General features: G+C 41.5%; 1 protein-coding gene across 1 annotated transcript in view; it reads left to right on the plus strand.

The window, feature by feature from the left end:
- Nucleotides 1-3502: 3502 nt before the first annotated feature.
- LOC118215399 (fibrillin-1-like) overlaps nucleotides 3503-19959 on the plus strand; it is a 54831-nt gene continuing 38374 nt past the window's right edge. Inside the window, exons 1-9 of the mRNA XM_035396147.1 lie at nucleotides 3503-3833; nucleotides 4130-4436; nucleotides 7584-7666; nucleotides 8494-8592; nucleotides 9743-9838; nucleotides 10464-10559; nucleotides 14973-15170; nucleotides 16691-16816; nucleotides 18218-18343. Coding sequence (XP_035252038.1) covers nucleotides 4270-4436; nucleotides 7584-7666; nucleotides 8494-8592; nucleotides 9743-9838; nucleotides 10464-10559; nucleotides 14973-15170; nucleotides 16691-16816; nucleotides 18218-18343 — 991 coding nt within the window. The 5' untranslated portion in view covers nucleotides 3503-3833; nucleotides 4130-4269. The remainder of the gene's footprint in view (nucleotides 3834-4129; nucleotides 4437-7583; nucleotides 7667-8493; nucleotides 8593-9742; nucleotides 9839-10463; nucleotides 10560-14972; nucleotides 15171-16690; nucleotides 16817-18217; nucleotides 18344-19959) is intronic.

Consider the following 19959-nt stretch of genomic DNA (forward strand, 5'->3'; position numbering starts at 1 on the left):
AGTGTATTTTTAACACACATGCACACGCATGTACAGGCATTTTCTTTCATGCTGTCATTTAGAATGTTTCTGACACCACTGTTTCCCTTTGATTTCAGATGAGGAGCAAAACCCAGTAATGAAGTCCCATTGTTGGGCTGTGGTCGCTGACAGCACAGCACAGTTTCTCTGATGTCTGAGGCTCTTCCCCCGGACTCTCTCATGGCTAAGTTCTGCAATCTCCCTGCTCCTTGCCCATACGTAACTTGCAGACAATGACGTGCTTTGAGTGTCGCATTGTGCATCCTCTGTACAGGTCAGGCTTGATTAGAGGTTCCTGCGTGGGAAATTTCTATCCCTAGGATGGCTGAATGCTTGAAGTGCAGGTGATCTCTCAGCCTAAATCATCCAGGCAACTTCAAGATGGCCAGAGAAAAGCTGATGGAAAAATTGTGAATGAACGACATCACAGAACCACTCGGCTCGTCCTGATCTCTGATAACATATGAAGCTGCTTACCAAAATATGTTTGGAGGGACTTTACTGTTATGAATCACCGAGAATAAAAAAGACTCCAGTTGTGTTGAGAGAGTGGGGAGACAGATTGTCACTTTGATATTTTTCCCTTCTCTTCAGGGTTGTTCCTCCCTAAACAGACATTTCCCACGCTGGACTTCTTGGCTCACATTCTAACATCCATCCTCTGGCTGCGTCCCATGGCACGGTCACTACCTTGTCAAATCTATTGGTAACGAGAGGAGAGGGAGCAGTTTAACAAGAAGAGGTCCGCTTTTATCAGCCCTATGACGTTCTGCTGGATGAGCTGCAGATCCTCCGGTTTTCCCTGACTCTACATTAACTTGCATGAACAGGGTGACAAGGTTGACTTGCGTCAATCACACTATATGTGTTCAGCATGAGTTTGAGCTCTCTGTTTCATTATACTGCATTGCAACTGCAGTCATTCGGCGGGCTGCTTTTGATTGGCAGATGAGCTGTGATCAAATGCACTCTTGTTCTGAGAGAACCCTGTTAGTGAGGTGGCAGTAAAATGCCCAGCCCGCATGTGAGTGTAATCGTTATATTGTGTTTGGCCTGGGCATTACAGTACTTTGTATTACCATGCAGTGTTCCGATCTGCCTGCAGGAATGCGGGAGTGCAGTGAGTTACAGGAGACCTGAACACGCGATGTCCTGATGGCCCTTTACTGCATCGCCCTGACCTCAGGATGTAATGCACTCAGTTAAGATATAAGCATAATCTCGCTCATATATATATATATATATATATATATATATATATATATATATATATATATATATATATATATATATATATATATTTGTTTTGCACTAATTCTTTTTCTCAATCCCACTTGTTCATTCAGTGTCTCTACTACAACCAGCATCAACATGCATGAGCAGGATACTTACAGGATGTTTATCCTGGCCAGAGTGGCCACTAGAATATGTGTCATGGCCACCCCCCACTCAGCCATTCTTTCAAAAGCTTACTGTGGTCTAAACTGTCAGTTGTGCAATGGCAAAGATAGTGAAAGGTGCCCACATGCACAGAAGACAGTGAAATTGGGTACAGTCCACGCATGTTTATCTCAGTTACACTCATGATCCTCACTCTGGGGCATGTCAGTGAATGAAGTAGGGTCAGACACATGGACGATGAGTGAGCGCTCCGCGTCTCCTGGAACTTGGTGCAGAAATTAAGAGAACAGGAGAAAAAGATTTATTTTGTGATTTACTCTGAGGGCTGGAGAATGACTTCCAAGCCCAGAGAGATGATCTGGTTTAGAATGTTTATCCAGCCAAAGAAGGCTAAACGCAGGCAACTTGACTTATCTTGCTGTTTCATAAAAAAGTGACATTGTGAACAATTCATAGACAGACCCGTAGTAGACATGCATGTGTCCATGGGCTGTGTGAGACTTTCCCAGGTTTTTGTAAAGCTGCTTGGCAGTATTTCTGCAATACTGGCAACTCTTTCGCTGTGGGGCAAGACAAAGGGAAATAAAATTAGTCTTGAACCGGCCCAAAGACAACAAACAATATGGAGAAGTCTCAGAAAGACTGGATTGAGCATAGGGACATATGATAGAAACCTCCAAGGTAAAGCCCACACTGCAAGATACACAGTGTGGTATGTTTCAACTTATATTTTACATCACTCATGAATGGAAATGCTTATATGGCTGTAAAATTAAATTGTAAGTAGGTCACTCATTAATGGAACTTTCATTGTTTGGCGCATACTACGATGATGTAGCACAATACTTAAAGAAACTATTTTGGAACAGGATAAATGCATCAATGGTGAAAGAAAAATGGTTGTATAATGGAGTGTTTCTGTAGTCTTTTGTTGTAGATGAAATATGATGTCATGCGGTAGCTGTAATGAGCCTACCACAGCTGTTGGCGCAGCAGAAATGGCTCATGGGTGGATGATGGCTTCCACATCCATCAACCTCAGCAGAGGTAAATGTGGCGGTGCTTGGGTAACAAACTGGCCATCAGTTGGTGGTGTGAACAGATCTTCTCTGATGTCAGTTGATTAATTTCTTTTTTAAAATTTTCATTTAATTGATTATTGATAGCACTCTCTCTGTCTCCCCTCTCTCTCTATTACTCACTCACACACACACACACACACGTGTGTTTGAGCACAGGTGCATGAGGGGAGAAAAGACACTCCTCATGAATCCTCGTGCTTTAGATAGATTTCAGTCATATTTATGTAGGGGGTAGGGAAGAAACAAGCTTTAATTTGGCTTTGAGTCCTGGTCCATTAACAATGTTTCGCGGGGTAGCTGAGCTCCGCCCTAACGCCGAATGCACGCGGAGCGCATTTATAAGGAATCAGCCTTATTCAACAGTCTGCCAGAGAGTGACGCAGACATGCTGAACACGTTTTTGGTAGACGTGTTGATGAGATTGTTCATCCTTAATATGACGCTAAAATAACGAGACTACTTCAATTATTCGTAAGGAATTCCTTTTAGAGAGATTTAATATGTATTGTGTTCATTGTATTATATGAATAGGCGTAAAATAACCTTTTCTTTCTAGATACTTACTGCTCTGGTTCAAAACTAATTTCCTGAACATCTTTCAACTTTTAAGCCGCATGAGGTTTTTAGTTAATATTTTAGGGATCTTAGTATGTACGGATTCAAAGCCGTAAAATTGGTGCTAATGGTTGGTATTAATTCAAACCGATAACATTTCATAAATATTGCTAACCACAAAATACTGATTTATAAGATATATGCTTTCACCCTTTCCCTTTGGTTTGGTATGAATTTTAAGAGCGAGAGCAAGGTATTTGAAGACTGCCAGTGCGTTCTGTTTTCCTAACCTCAACTGGTTGGCACAGTTATCCATAATTATTTGAAACGTCTTTACAACGCACCAAATTGTAAAGCATAGTCTGTTTCTCTTGTTTGACCCACTATAATAAATGTACGCATCATTTCTGCTATCTGCGTATCGCGAGAGTAAGAGAAAAGGTTTTTGAGAAGGAAAAGGGGGTGAGCGTCGAACTTGGAGCTGGACAGAAAGTACAGGAGGAGATAAAAATCTGATCAGTCCCAGTATAGTTTTCAAACTGCTCTAAATATCATTTAAAGCGGAGTATCGGTATTACATCTGCACATTTTCTGTGGAATACTCAAATATGGCTAACTTTAAATAATTTTCCAGTCGTTTTGTTCTGCTCGAGGTTTTATGCCTCATTTCTTTCCTTTTTAAAAATGTTTATCCAGTAATGTACCAGCTGTATAAAAACCATTAGCATTTTTTCTTGGGCGGGACTGAAGACTTTTGCTCCTATTGGAGAGAAGGTACAGCAGTTCATTTGTTTTATTTTTACTTTTTGCAAAAGATATCATAAGTTGCTTGAACGATGTAATGTGCGCATAGATGCATTTTATGCATCCGTTATTTAGGATATTTGTCAAGTTACTTAGACGTGCATGTGTTCGTTAAAAGCTGCGGTGCAAAAGTCTCTCGACTTGCAGTTATTTTCTTTCAGCTGCCCCATGCCATCTGTTCTATAGCCCTGGGTTATGGAAGAGCATCTTTTGCGACCTATGGGGCGGAATTTCTTTAAATGAACGTATATATTTTTGTTTCGCAGTTTTGTCCATAAGAGCGGGGGAACGGAGAAGCCTGTTGGATTGGGAAGAGAACCACTTCATTAGAAACGCCTTATTGTACTTTTTAAAGTGGCGTACTACAGTCCGTACACTTAAAGAAGAGAACCTGAGCAATAGCAGTATGTTGCGCGGAAGGTTGCAGACTTTAGCTCTGGGACTCGCCGCTGTCTTGTCGCTGACTGTCACTGCTGCAGATGGCTCCGCGGCAGACGGTGACATCGACAAGGAAGTTGTACCGAGAGCAAACCGGGCTAAGAGGAGAGGTGGAGGTCAAGAAGTGCTGAAGGGGTAATTTTCACACTGTTTATATGGATTTGCAAACGTCAAAAGACTTATCTGTTCTGACTATTCATGCAGTTTTTTCTGACTACCTCTACCGTCTGTTGTAGCTCACAGCCCCTGATAATAATAGGCTACATATTGATGATTAATGCCAAAAATGCTTCGGGGCACTTTTTAGGAGCGCATAGACCAATCGGATCTATTTTTACTCTGGCTCCAGCTTAACATCTTACAGACCATTCACTAAAGACACGCTGTAAATGACGGGAATGTAAGTTTAAAATGGCTTTGAAAAATTAATTTGTTGCTTTAGCAATATTTTTGGGATCCTTATCTTGCTGTAGGATGAAATGCCATCCAATGCGTTTGGAGTTCGGTATTTGGTTGAAGCAGTGCTTCTTTACAGTTCATAATTCATTCTGCTGCTGCTATCAGCAGTTACATCATCAATGAAGTCAAGTGAGCTTGTCAAACCCCCACCATCATGTTTCGCTAATGAGGTGGGGTGCTTCGAATATTGGGCAGTTCCGTCAGTCCTCTACTCTTTATTCTTGCCATCACCTGATACAAGTAAATCTTGGTCTCATGTGTCCAAAAGACCATTATCTAGAACTCTCAAGCTTTTTTTATGCACTTCTTAGTGAACTGTAACCTGGCCATCCTGCAGTGTTCATCTTGCAGTGTAGCCTCTGTAGTTCTGTTTGTGAAGTCTTCTGCCGACAGTCTTCACTGACTCAACCAGGCCTGCCTCCTGAAGAATGTTTCTGATCTGTCGGTGACCGACAGTTGGGGATTTTTGAATGGGGAATGGGGAGAATTCTTTGGTCATCAGCTGTAGAAGCTTCCTTGACCTACCAGGGTCTTTGCGATTACTGAGCTCATCAGTGCCCTCTTCCTTCTTAATGATGTTCCATTTTGGTAAGCCTAAGCTTACAAAAAAAGCTTTTTTTTCATTTCTCAGTCTCATAATGGCTTCCTTGACTTTCATTGGCACAACTCTGGTCATCATGTTGGCAAATGCCAATAACAGACTCCAAAGGAAATTAAAAGCCTAGAATCCAAACCAGTTACTGAAAACTGATGAATACCTGCACTACAGAAGCAATTGAACACACCTGACTGATCAGAAACACCTGTCGAGCCATTTATGTCCACATGGTAAAACCAAAATGTATAAAAATACCCTTAAATAAAATCTTAGAATGTGCACTTCAACCATATGTGAATTGTTTGATTACAAATAAGTTGAGTATGGAGCCAAATCAAGAAAAAAAATCTTTTAAAAAAGATACTTAAGAAAAAGAAAAAATGTTTGCCTCAAGCATTATGGAGCTCACTGTATATCCATTTACACAAATGCTTAAATCTGAAATTTTTGATGTTGGTCTAATACAGAGAAAAATAATAGCAATGGAGAAATTGTTTTATGTTTTATGAGATGAATGGCATTTCACACTATAGAGAACTTTTTTTTAAAAATAATAATAATTTTGAAAGAGATATTTTGTCATTTTTCTTTGGCAGGGATTGAGTCACTTTCTAATTGTTAGGGTTAAATGCATTGTGCAGTGCTTGATCACTGTTAGTAATCACAAGACATATACATTGATACAACCTTACCGACATGATGATTATTGAAAATTAAGTTATTGTCCTTGTCATTCTTATTATTAAGTTGTTTTAGTAACAGAAGACATTGTCATTGTCTCTACGAAATTCATCTGGTATCAGATGCCACTAACTAATGCAGAGTATGTAACTAGTGCAGTGTTTCATTTGACTGGTGTGCATATCTGTGTGTTAAAAATGTGTGTAAGACCTCAGTTTGGGCAACACTGCAGCAAGCAAGTTTTTAAAAACCACAAATCTAGGCTAGGGATAGCAAATGTAAGTCACAGTAAAATGAATAGGAAACTGCTGAGGAAATTAATTGGTACATTCAAGCCCACTTGTACTTCTAAAAAAAAAAAAAAAAAAAAAAAGTTATTTTTAGTCACTTAATTATTGCATTGTGTACATGTTAAAATATTTCATTAACTAACTTTTTAAGAATGCGTGGATCACAGACAGTATTTGCTCTAATTTAATTGTTCTCAGGCTTGGAAAGTTAGTGAACCGCTGTTTTGGAGTGCTACTCATGTTGGTACTCGCATAATTATACCACCAGGTGGTGCTGTCCCTTTCCGACTGAAGCTTAGCCCTGGATTGATTGATGCTGGATGGGTTGCTTTGAATTATGGGCACAATAATTAAGTGAAAGGCCAGTGCTTTAGCTGGAGATCTGTGAGGCCAAAATGAAAGTATAGGAATGTAATATATATCTGAATTTGGATAAAGGTGATTCAAGATGTATTGATAAATATTCTATTATATTTTTTATTTTTTATAAAAAATGATAACAGTGTGTAAAAAATGCTTCTAATGGAAAAGCAAGAAAACATTTTACAATTCAAAGACATTTATCTTGCAGCTATGTGCTGTTATGTTTGATGAGATCTTCAGGCAACACGCATCATTATTGCATTGTGTAGGTCTAGATGTATCGGCTCAATGTCTTTAGAGATTATTTTCTATGACATGCAACAATGGTACTGGGGACTGTGGTCATTATGAGAATTTCCTTCATACATTATCTTTTCATCATTTAAACATGGGTTAGCAGCAGCAGTAATACACAAGCAGTTATGCATAGGTTATATTGATTAAAAAAGCATGTATGAGAGTGTTCAATCTGCTCCTGAACAGTAAACCGGTATTCACACTTAATGGCTGTGACATAATGACAGAGGTGGAAAGTCCAGGGGTCAGAAAGTAAAAGTCCAGTCAGATGTTTCTTCCACCAATGAAGGAACTCACCTGTGATAAATTGGCGGCATGTCCAGGGTGTATTCCTGCTTCTTGCCCAGTGCACGCTGGGATAGGCTCCAGCACCCTCCGTGATCGTGACGAGGATAAGTGGGTATTGATAATGGATGAATGGATGGATGGATGAATGAACTTAGCCAGCTGTTTTCAGTAATTAGTTATGCCTACTGGCTGATAAGCAAATTGGATTTTCCTCCTCTGTATAATGCCCCCCAGCTCTCATTATGAAGCTCTAGGAGGGACAGCCTCCTCCTCTTCAGCATTTATTTTATTCCCTTTATGTTTTAGGCCCAACGTGTGTGGATCCCGTTTCAATGCCTACTGCTGCCCCGGATGGAAGACCCTTCCTGGAGGAAACCAGTGCATTGTCCGTGAGTCGCATACAAGTCACAGCTAAGCTCCGCCCACAGTTTTCTGCTGTCACACTTGCTCCGTAACAGGAAAAGGATATAATTTGATATGTGTCAGAAACTAGTGGTTTTTCTTTCAATTTAAATCCAAAGTCTTGGAGTGAGAGAGCAGAAGAGTCTTTATTCATTATTTGGCATGGTTTAGTCCCGAAGAGTGATTTATTAGAAAACCGTAGGAGTGCAGTATGTAGGGGTATTAGTTAAATAATGGGAATAATAGTTCAGGGACACACCCACTCAGGCAGGTGTAAATGTGCCTTGCACTGAGATGGGAAAGGAAGAACACTTTTCTGATGGTAGTTGAGGAGTACTGTAGGTTAGTACAGTTTCTGCAATGGCAGTTCAGTGATATTACTGTTCAATGCTATGTTCTGCACTCCTAGCTTAGAGATATTATAGGCCTGTGCTGTCTCCTCTGTGGGGACACTTGTGTTTGACAGGGCTGCTAATGAGCATGCATATGAATGTAAACAGGGGAGGTAAGATCATGGGCTACATTACAGCTGATTGGTCCAGCTGGATTACTTCTCTCACTCGCTTCCCTTGCGGTTGGTCATTGCTCTGCAGCTGTTTCTCTTGCGCTCCCTCCCATTTTATCATTTACAACAGTTCTCTGATCATATGGAGTCACTCTGGCTAAGACCATCTGCTAGATGAATGTAATGCACTGTACTAGAGTGCTCACATGACATTGTCCATTGGGGTTTCAACCTCATAACAACCTGGCGCATTTCTCCCCTCCCATCGCTCACAGTCTGAGACCTGACAGGTTGCTTTTCCCCCCTCAGCAATCTGCCGTAGCTCCTGCGGGGATGGATTTTGTTCCAGACCCAATATGTGCACCTGCCCGAATGGACTGGTCGCTCCATCCTGTGGTTCAAAGTCAGGTACGTTACCATGAGAACAGCTGCCATGGCATCAGACTGTTTGTGCTTTCCCTGATGGCGTCACTTGCCTGGTGCAGGCCCGGGATTTCACAGAATCACATCTGTGTCTTAAAAATGTCAAAGAGCTGAATCACTGTGACGTATGTGTGTGTCCAGGCGTCTAGGGTCCAGCTCTCTGGCTTTGCACGCTGGACGCTGGTGTTCCTCTTGACCGCACCATTGTCTCTTTCATGGGAGGCACTATTAGAGCAGCTGGTGCTGAAGTTCCCTCTTCACTTGTCGGACGATGCAATTTCCTGTCACTCACAAAAAAAATAATTCTGCCTGTTTTTGTTGGATACCGCATAAACAGAGCTCTGAACCTGGTCACACTTTTTTTTAGACCTTTTTAAAGGACAACCAGTTTGCTTCACATCAGTGTAATGAAATGTAATAATGTGAAAATTGAATCTTGTGTTATATTAAATAAAGTCAATATACTAAACATATGTTGTAACACAAACTGCTCTGTCTGCATTGAGTGAAATGTTGCTGCTTATAATATGAGCTTGTAAGGGGTCCAAGCTGGCCCGCAATACTATGAGTAATCTCCATGCAATATGGCTGGCAGCTGGAGTCACTACAAAGTTATGAAGCAGAAACCAGCAGTTTATGTCAGAGACTGAATGAATGGGATATTGCATTATAGATTACTTGGCCTTTTATGGCCGGAGATTGGGGGGCATGTTCCCGTCACCTTTTGAGGAACCATTACTCACTCTCCCCCCACACCTTTGAAATGTGACCCACTGTATGCCAATGTAAGGTCTGCTCAATGCACGTAACTGTACAGACTCATCCACTCATCCATGCATTCCCACATGTGCACATTTAGTATGAGACTATTTTTTTATTTTGAATTTCTTTTTGCTTGCGTATGATTATGTTTTAATGTATTTGGCATTTTTGTATTCTCTCACTCTCTCGCTTTCTCTTTCTCTGTCTCCTTCTCCTGCACCCTGTCCCTCTTCCTTTTTTCTTTCTCTTCCCTCTCTTCATCTGCTGCACACTCCTCCTTTCCCTTTAATTTTGTCTCTCCATCTCCTGCACTGTCTCCTCTCTCTTTCTCCCTCCCTCCTTTTCTTCCTCTTTCTCTCTCCCTCCCCTGCAGTCCAGCACTGTAGCACTCGCTGCATGAATGGAGGCAGCTGTGAGGAGGACCACTGCCGGTGTCAGAACGGCTTCTCTGGGGCAAACTGTGGCCAGCGTGAGCACCCCTCACACACTCCGTCAGCTGACCTAGGATCAGCCAGAACCACTGATTTTACCACAAACACCACTTCAACTGACCTAAGATCAGCCAGAACCATTGATTTTACCACAAACACCGCTTCAACTAACCTAGGTCCTAGGATCAGCCAGAACCATTGATTTTACCACAAACACCACTTCAATTGACCTAGGTTCTGCCAGAACCACTGATTTTACCACGAATACCACTTCAACTGACCTAGGATCAGTCTAAACATTGATTATACCACAAACACCAAATCAACTGCCCTGGGATCGGCCTAATCACTTCTTACCCATTATGGCAGAGGATGGACTGATCCAGGATCTGTGGTTGTAGGTAGAAGAGTGATTTTTACTTTTTTTCTGCACCGATCTGGGTATTAGTAGATGAAGTCAAATGTTAATTGGTCTTGGTATTGTTTGATTATATTTACACATGTAATGATCTGGGTATTGTTTGATTATATAAACACATTTGTGATCTGGGTATTGTTAGATTACATGCGCATACATATTCAGTGATCTGGACTTGTTTCTATTTTCTGGTGGAAATGGGAAACCAGGGACTCAGTATTTTTTGTCTTTCTCTTACCTTGCAGCGGTGTGTGAAATGGGATGTTTGAACGGGGGGAGGTGTATCGCCCCAAACCGCTGTGCCTGCACCTATGGCTTCACTGGGACCCAGTGTGAGAGAGGTAGACTGCTTTTCAATGCTTCATTCAAACAAACTTAAAAAAAAAATTGGTCTAAAGATCTGAAACCATTCAGTATGAAAAATATTCAATGATAGAGGAAATCAGGAAAATACTTTGTCATGGCACTGTGTATGTTTTGGCTCTGGACACATCACAGAAAAAGCTCAAGACCCATTTGCCTTCGTGTTTCCATGGGAATGATGAAACTCCCTGAACTCCTGAAAACAGGTGTCATTGTATTCAGCTGGGGTTGGGTTGGGAGTGTTTGTGTCCCATCATTAATTAAAGCTGTGTGCTTTAGCAGATGCTCGAGTGGTATCACGGTGACACCCGCTGATCTCTTCCCTTGGGCTTCTTTTCTGGAACTTGTCTTTCAGAAGCCCCTTCCCTTGATGCTTTGGGGCTTTCCCAGACATGGGAGTCAAACTAAATGAGAGTTGTGGGACAGGACCGGGTTCTCTCTCTTATTTTAACTTATTTTGATGATCTAAGAGTGCTCTGGTCTGGTGTGGCGAGTGCGTGCCACACCTACGTTTCCAGGAGTCCCAGCAATAACGCACTGAAAAACACTCGCATGCACTTCAACACTTACACAGCCGTTGTGTTCTTGTCTAGAGTAGTGACTACTGTTGAATGGCAGAGCCGGAATGGAGGTTTGGGTAGTGTGTTCTGTTCTGTTGTTCATCTTTGCCCATATGTTTTATGTTCTTAAATAAAGGACATGATGAAAGCTTTATGCATGAAGTTGTTTCCCTTCAGATGCCTGTTTAATTTGTGTCAGATGATTATCAGGGCCTGTATGTGGGAAATGATCCAATAATGGGCTGAAGACATGTACATGCATGAATGCCCTTTGTGTGCATGTCTGCATATTTTTCCATAGGGGTACATGCACATGCTTGTGTGTGCATGCTTATTTGAGTGCATACATGTGCGTGCCTGCATGTCTGTCCATTGTCCTCATTTTGGATTTGACATAAATTATCCATCTTGACTCATCTGTCCTTGAAACTATTAGATGCAGATGTGCTGGAATTGAACCCTGAATAGTTTATACGTGGGATAATAGATTATGCTCATAATTGTTGCCAATCCTCCTCATTTTCCCAACCTTCAGTCCTCTCTCACTGTTAAAGATGAGCTTTTTATGTGAAAGACCAGAGATAAGCCAGTTTAATAACTGGAGCTTCTTGTCGGATTACTTCCAGCCTCATATAATGATCAAAGTGTCATTATTAAAGTTAAAAATACTTGTGTCTGGAAAAATTCAAGCTTCGTGCTAACCTTGTTATGGATGGATCTCACGGTTCTGCTGTGTACCTTGGTTCCCTCTCCAGTCCATGTCTGTTAGCTGGTCTCCACTTTACAAGCAAGATAGTTTTGCTTTATTTCACCCAACAGGCTTGGCACCTTTTTTTCTTTTTCTTCTTCTAAACTTCTCCGATCATTCAACATTTGTATCACCCTGTTCACCCTATAAATCTTGCCCTATACTCAAAGGACATTCATTGGAAACTGGCTCAGGTTTGAGGTTTTAACAGAATGGAAGAGTTTACTAAACAACTGTACTGTATCCAAAGCACTTCTAGGTCCTGGCTCTGTTTTATCATCCAGAGGTTATAGCTCTTTGCAGCGGGCAGCCCACGCTAAGGCAGTCTTCTCTTGTGTAATTTGACATTTGAGACGCTCGTTTATCGCTGGTCATGTCTTTGGAAGGCGCTCCTGAAAGATACATCTCTTTAGTAAAAGTTTTGTTGAAAGCACAAGAACTCACTGTGTCCTTTTGCCAGTGCTTCCTGACACCCTGATAGCAGCCGTATTTTTTTCCAGCGTTCATGACTCATTCATCCGACTGTGCATTCACTATATTTAAAGCTCTGTTACTCTGCTGTTAATGGGCCAGTTCAAGCTGTTGATTGCAAAAGTTAACTCATCACCTGGTAAAAGTAGCATTGCGTAAGTTATGTGCGAAAAGCCTTCAACCTGCAATGATTTTATTCGCTATTAAGTTTAATATGAGGTTTATTCTTATGGTTGAAGAGCTATCTTTCCAGAATACGAAAGAGAGCATGCTTATAATGTTAATATTTTGGAAGTCCCAGATTAATTTGCTGTCTGGTTCCATTGATTAGGAGAGCACAGACTTGGATGTCTGTTCTCAGTGGTGCAATCTGCTGCCTAGTGCTGTAGCTTTTCAGTCCACTAGTGCGCTGAGCTGTGCAGTCCTTGTGTTAGAGGTCTAGCGTGGCTGCCATAGGCAGAACAACAGGCCCTTTCGAGACTTGGGGAGTTACCCTTACGCAGGGATGTGGAGGCAGACCTGCTGACTGAAACCCTCGCTCTCTGAGTGACGCTGATGCCAGTGAACCTCCTCCCTGATTGGCTGCATGGCGCAGTTGATTACTTTGCACAGTGCATAAAGTCTAACTGTTTAATGGCTGTACAAAAGTTTCAAATTATATTTTTAAATGAAAATCATTGTACACTGTATGATCTTTGAACTAAACCATAGTTATATTTAATTAAATGTAAATCTTTGGACTCTCTAAGGCTGTCAATGATGCATAAACATTTCCATTCTAGTGTTAAGGTGAACAAAGAGCGGAAACATGGTTAATGGTGGTGTGACCAACACTGGAGTATATCTTATTGTTTGTACTTCAGGGCCTCTGCCAAGTGTAGAAATAGCTCAGTTAAATAATTAATGTAATGTATAATTATAAATGAAACCAGATCAACCAATGATTTTTTGTTGAGACTTTCCAAAGAAATCGTGCTTCAGTTTCTACACAAATTGTCTCTGATACGTTACACCGTTGAGGTGAAAGTAAACAGTGTGATTACATCCAGCATGCGCATTTGCATGCAGTCCAAATGACTGATAGGGCTGGGTATTACTCTCCTGTGTGAGCATATTCCCCTTGCCCTGTAAATGTGGGATACTGTTGCCTATTGCTTATCCGCCTGTGAAGTGGAGCGTGCCAGATTGCTTCCAGATGTTGGATGGAGACGGAGAAGTGGGCGTATCCCGCTCTCGTGTAAGGAGCTGAATGCTGGGAGGATCCAGCTGTTGCCTCATGGTGTGAGACTTCCATATTTGTGACAATAGTCACTGACACATGCTGTTTCCTAAAAAAAAGGTTGGGTCGGTTGCAAGTTATCTTATTGATTGGCTTTGCATGTGTCCAAACTGGGGGTAAATACAGAATTTATGATGGGAAGCATTGCATTCCCAGTGTCAACCTCCCACTCCCCCCCTCCATCAATATTTCCCCAAATGTTTTCATCCTTGTTTTTGTTTTGAAAGGGATTTTCTTTAAATGAGAGAAACCATTTGTCTCCAATCTATGCTGTAAGCCTGATATTTAGTTTGATCTTCCCAAAGCCTTCATCATCACTAAGGATTCAGCCAAGAGTTTGTGTTCATTTCGCAGTCATTTCCTGTTTTTATCTGGGTCTAGTGTGCCTCTTGATTGAGGCTGTTCTGGGATTTGGGTTTATTCTCCTGCAAGTTCAGGGCTCCCCTAGCATGTCCTTCTGTGCCTGGAGAAGTACTTAATTACACTTACAGAGTGAGGATGACCCAATTATGTTTGAAGCATTTAATGTAGGTAAAGACTTAAAGGGTCAGAGACTTAAAGCCAACATGACTGGTGCTGTTTTGGTGATCTCATCTGAAAGGAGAAAAACAGTTTTTGATTAATTTAAATAATAATATATGATATTGGGATAGGACCTTGTTTTTCATAATTTTCCTCTTTTGGCCTGTGTGAAGTGGAGGTGGTTTCTGAATTTGGATTGTCGCTGTGTAACTGGGGGTCAGTGTAGTGTATACTCTTCTGCCTTGAATGTTCATTTTATTTTACTTGGTTCACAGCCAAGGCCTCCCGTTCTTTGTGGTTTTATGTGATAATGAGAAAATGGCCCTGTTTTCAGTTGATTTGCACTTCAGTTCAGGTGGAACTGTTCTCAGAGTGTTTTGTGTGCTTAATGCTGAGCATTTCCAAGGAAACACTTTTTATGCGGTGCGGTGCGAGGGATAAATTAACACTGTTTTCACAACAGCTTGTTGTATCTGCTTGACAACTGCTTTGTGTCTGCTTGCCAAGGAAACATGCCCAAAAACAAATTGAATAAACATGTTTATTTTTCTTGTTCTGAATATTCATATTGATTAAATTTACCAGAAAAAAGATGGATCGGCCGAGAAAATAAATACAAAAATAAAAGGTCTGATATAGTTCAAGTCATATTATTTTGCTTCCTGGTGAAATATTCAGTGTCAGGAAGCTATAAAATATATATATTACCAGTACCCTTTATAACAGACAGTGCAGATGGTGATTTATCGTATGTACACTTGTGTTGTTGTTGTGGTGATGCGTGTCCCCACTGATGCTATGCTGTTCACAGATTACCGGACTGGGCCCTGCTTTTCCACCGTCAGTAACCTGATGTGCCAGGGCCAGCTGACGGGCATCGTGTGCACCAAGACACTGTGCTGTGCCACTGTGGGGCGCGCCTGGGGCCACCCCTGTGAGATGTGCCCCACCCAGCCCCGCCCCTGTCGCCGTGGTTTTATTCCAAACCACCAAACGGGAGCTTGTCAAGGTACAGCACCTGCCTCTCTCCTTGCAGCCATCTGTCACCTGCATCCCATTATCCTATGTGGCCATAGGCTAAGAACACATACTTCATTGTTCACTATTTTTGTAATCATAGAATTTTCAATAGATGTTAACAGCTTTACCGTGTTACTCTTCAGAGAATAGTTGCACAGATGCTGCAGCATTTGTAGTTGACATTGTATGATTTTTTCTTGAATTTTTTAACATCTGTTCTTCATTAGCATGCATATAGCAAGTGCCTCTAGCTTTTATGAACACAGCTGTGAGCAGCCATGAAAACTTCTGACCTTAATAAAACCAGAAAAGTCTAATTTATACATTTTAAGTCTGTGTCATGTGGCACAGATGTTTGTTATTGGTTGGCGTTTGAGAATATTGTTATCAGTCAGGATTATATGCAGTTGTCAGTGTGTCTATTGTTGTGAGTGTGGGTATTCTTTCTTGCACAAAGAATACACTACTGCTGTCTGTGCATCCACAATAACCCCACAGAGCTGCTTATGCTCCATGTGAGATTGCTACAGCATTGGTGTGGATCAGGACAGGTTGGTCATGCTTTGATGATGGAAAGTTCTGGACTCCCTATTTGGACGTGTCTGACTGGTCCAGCTCTCTTACCCCTCCAGCTATGTAAAAACCCATTGTGGTCTGGACTGGAGAGAGTTAGCATGGTGGGCGGGGCAGGGATGGAGTGGTGTCTGTGATATACTGCTCTGTGCGTATGGCTCCGGTTCTCAGCCCATATCTTCTGGCCTCTGGGACGGTTGACATATTTAGGGCACTCTGCAGGCCATGCATCTGCAAGCCCACTCATCCACCCACACACCTGCACACACACACACACACACACACACACACGCACATGCATGCACACACACTGACAGGCACACACATACACACACACACACACACACATGCGCACACACACACACACACACACACACTCACTGTCACACGCGCACACACACAAGGGTTTAACATGCTCCCTGACTTTGTGTGTCCAGTGGTGTGACAGGGGGGCCATATATCTAATACCGATGACATTGGTCATTAATCATCATCATCGTTCCTCTAAGAGTGAAAAATCAGAGGGGGTGGGGGTCATCTGGGTCTGCGGTGCTGATGTACTGTATGTACAGTGAAGGTGAAAAGACCATGGTGCCTGCAGGCCATAGCAGTAGGAGGAAAAGTTCAGCTCCTGTGAATGTAACAGTGAGTCCAAATGCAACACCGGCCCCGCCACTCTCCAAACCAGACTAAAACCACGGCCTCATGTTTACTCTGCTCCCTGCTTCAACAGGGCTGCAGCAGTGTGATTTTGGCCCACTCACAGTAGCTGTTGCGCATACCTGGGTATTGCCACAGCTTTATTGAAGATTCCCTATACTGAAGCATTACACTCTTACTGATTCATTATCTTGCTAATTCATTTTGTGGGACTAGAAAGCAATTAGACGTGATCTTGTTTGTATTTAATTTTTTGTATGTGAATGTTGTTGGCAGATGTGGACGAGTGCCAGGCCATTCCTGGACTGTGCCGGGGAGGGAACTGCATCAACACCATCGGCTCCTTTGAGTGCAAGTGCCCTGCAGGACACAGGTTCAGCGATGTCACTCAGAAATGTGAAGGTAATAATAATAATAATAATAATCATCATGCAGTAGGCTTTCCTCTCTTTGTGTGAGTCTATTCCTAAACGCCATTAAAAAACCTGAGTTTGAGATGAGGGCTAAATAGAGCTTAACCTGACCTGGTATGGAGCAAGGCCTGGTACTTGGTTCAAATGAGCCTGAATGTTTTTATTGTGTCTCTATGAAAAGCAAGTTAAAATAAAATTAACTGAATTGCATGTTTATGGGTTTTTCATGGAGAATGGACATCCTTTGTGCACTATATTATAATATATAATATATTTCCTATATTATCAGCATAGATGTCAATGGAAGGTTCTCAAATAGTACTGGCAAAGATGCATGGTTTGGTTTTTATGTTTAAAGACATTGAATTTTGAGTGGACTATTATAATAACTGCTTGCCTAAAAAAATGATTTTAAAGAAGAAAACTAGGATCAGCATATCCACATCAAATTAGATCAGCATCTCCACATCAAATGAAAGACCTATTTTACTTTGTTATTAAAACTGTAAAACACACTGGCTTATTAGTGAAGTCTTGTGATCAATTCCAGACCAACTGCAGCTCTGATTTGATTTTCCAAAATGGTAAAAGATGTGTTTGTGGTGATCATTTTCAGGGTAAATTCTCCACTTGTGTGAAGCCCAGAAATAATAATTTGATTCTGCGAAAAATTCCATAAAGAAATTCCATTCCACAGTTGTATTTTTTATTTTATTTTTTTTTACTCCTGCTGATGTTCCGCTAATGTTTGATTTCTTCCAAAATTGAGGTGGTGAGTACTGTTTTGCTAAATCTGTCATTAGTGCACTTCCTGGAAATAATAATCCTGTTCGAAATTCTTTTGGTGGATCCTTCGTGGTGTCCTTTTGTAACCACCGTTGGATTTTTCTAAGCAACGGTTCCAAAATTGTGGGCTGTGAGAGGGATTGAGGTGGGTCATGACATAAATGTGAAAAAATATCTGACTCATGTTTTGCACTTCAGATTAGATTCACGCTAGTCAAATTAAACTCAAACTAAACACAAAAAGCTTTAGGGCTGTTGTTGTGACTTGTTAATTGCCTTCTAATTCCATATTTGAACACGCAATAAAGCTACATTGTAAGAAATGTAACAAAGAAGGGCTATTTTTCAGTAAATGTATTGAGAGCCTCATGTTTGGGACAAAAGAAATATATTTTTTCTTGATTTGGCTCTGGACTCAACAATTTTAGATTTGTAATCGAACAATTGACCGCGTTTAAAGTGCAGCTCCCTGTGTGTATCTGTTATGAGGATGGTGGGCTGATTTGGAAGTTTGGAAACCACTGTTCTCTGACGTTTCTCCATTCTGCCTCTCTGTTCAGGAAAGCTCTTTAATCACCCATGCCCCTTCACTCTCTGCCTGTAGATATCGACGAGTGCACCGCCATCCCTGGGGTCTGCATTGTGGGCGAGTGTGCCAACACTGCCGGGAGTTACTTCTGCAAGTGTCCCCAGGGGTACTACACCCCTGTCGATGGTTCCAGATGCATAGGTATTGGCATAGGACAAATATGAGTGTCCCTTTAAAGAAAAGGTTTCAATGTAAAAGTTCACATTTTAAGGATTTTTTTAAACATTCCCTCATTTCAATGACTGTTCAACGTATAATATTATTTTAATGTTTGTATTAATCATGGACAGTATGACGTTAATTTCCATCTCATTTTCTATGATTGTGTGTATAATTTAGTCTGCATTGCAGGCATCTAATTAGGTGGCAGTAATTGATGTATTCCTTATAAAGCCAAGTGGATTACTAACGTACATAAATTCCACAAAAATACAGCAAATATCATTGTGGCTTTCATATGATATTTTTAGCAAAAAAGGCCTCTTTACTCTGACAGAAATTCACTTGATAAAATGTCAGATTATCAGAGAGAGAGAGGAGCCAGATAGATTGATGGAAGTTAAGATAGAAAGATGAAAGGTAGAGAGTATTCCACTGCCTTCAAGCTTGTGTCGTTTTCAGTCACACTGCAGGAATCAGGAGGGGTTTCTAAACTCGAGGCCTCGGTGCTGTGGCAGTTTTATAAATTACCCGCTGAGTTTCTCTGCCACAAATAGGCTGTCCTCAGATGATCCTGCTTCCTCAAAAGCTGCCGTGCGCATTTGTGCCGTTAAAAACTACTGCAAACTTTCCAAATGCTCCCAGCAGGGAGAATGTAGGTCAGTGTTGTGCAGCTTCTGCAGGAATTTGTTGTTTTATTTTACTGTTGTGAGGGGAACAGAGGAAGGTGTCGCACCACACTGTACATTCCTGCATCATGCTGTGGCTGTCTCTCCCCACCTCCAGTTTAATAAATTTAAGTGTTTAATTGGCCTGAAATACAGTCAGTACATCCTGCCAAAGCATAAACAACAAAAATGTAACATTGAAGTTGCATTCTCTCATCTTCACTCTCCTCTCTCACTCTTTCTTCCCCCCATCCACTCATTAAATGTGCAGACTTGCTGTTGTCTGTAGCACAGATCTCTGAGTGCAGGCATTCCTCTATGCAGGATGAGGAGAGTGTCTGGTTTGGTCTGTCTCCCCGGTTTTGATTAGATAAGGACAGAACAGAAACATTCAAAAGCAATGGGTGGAAAACTCACTGTTTGTGGAGCTTCTGCATATATATCCTTTTTATAATGACAGGAAAATGGGAAGTTGGAAAACTCAGCTCAAATATGTCAAGGAGTTTGAATTCCATAATTCCAACAGTATTCTAGAAGTTGCATCCATAATTATGGACTTGCCATGTGTGCAGTACCCTAGCGGGGACAGTCCCCCCTGCACACATGCTCGAGCACTTTGGGTACACTCACCCTCCACATTAGAGGCTACAGTAACTGAGTCAGACTAGACTCACAATTCTTTTCCACTCTACAGGCTACTCAGTGTACTAGAGGAGAGCTAGCGCCATCTCAGTTGAGCACATGGATTTCACCAGCTGTATTTAAGGCTGGCTGAAGGAGACTAGAGTGGACCCAGCCCAGGTGGGTGTGGGTGTCTGGAGAGTGAAGAGGCTATCCTCCTCTAATAATGAGTTCAGCCAAACATTTCAGATCAACTTTTTCATGCTTTATTTTTTTTGCTATATTGCTATATTGCTTATTTGAGATTTT

The sequence above is a fragment of the Anguilla anguilla genome, chromosome 16, assembly GCF_013347855.1.
Source record: "Anguilla anguilla isolate fAngAng1 chromosome 16, fAngAng1.pri, whole genome shotgun sequence".
NCBI lineage: Eukaryota > Metazoa > Chordata > Actinopteri > Anguilliformes > Anguillidae > Anguilla > Anguilla anguilla.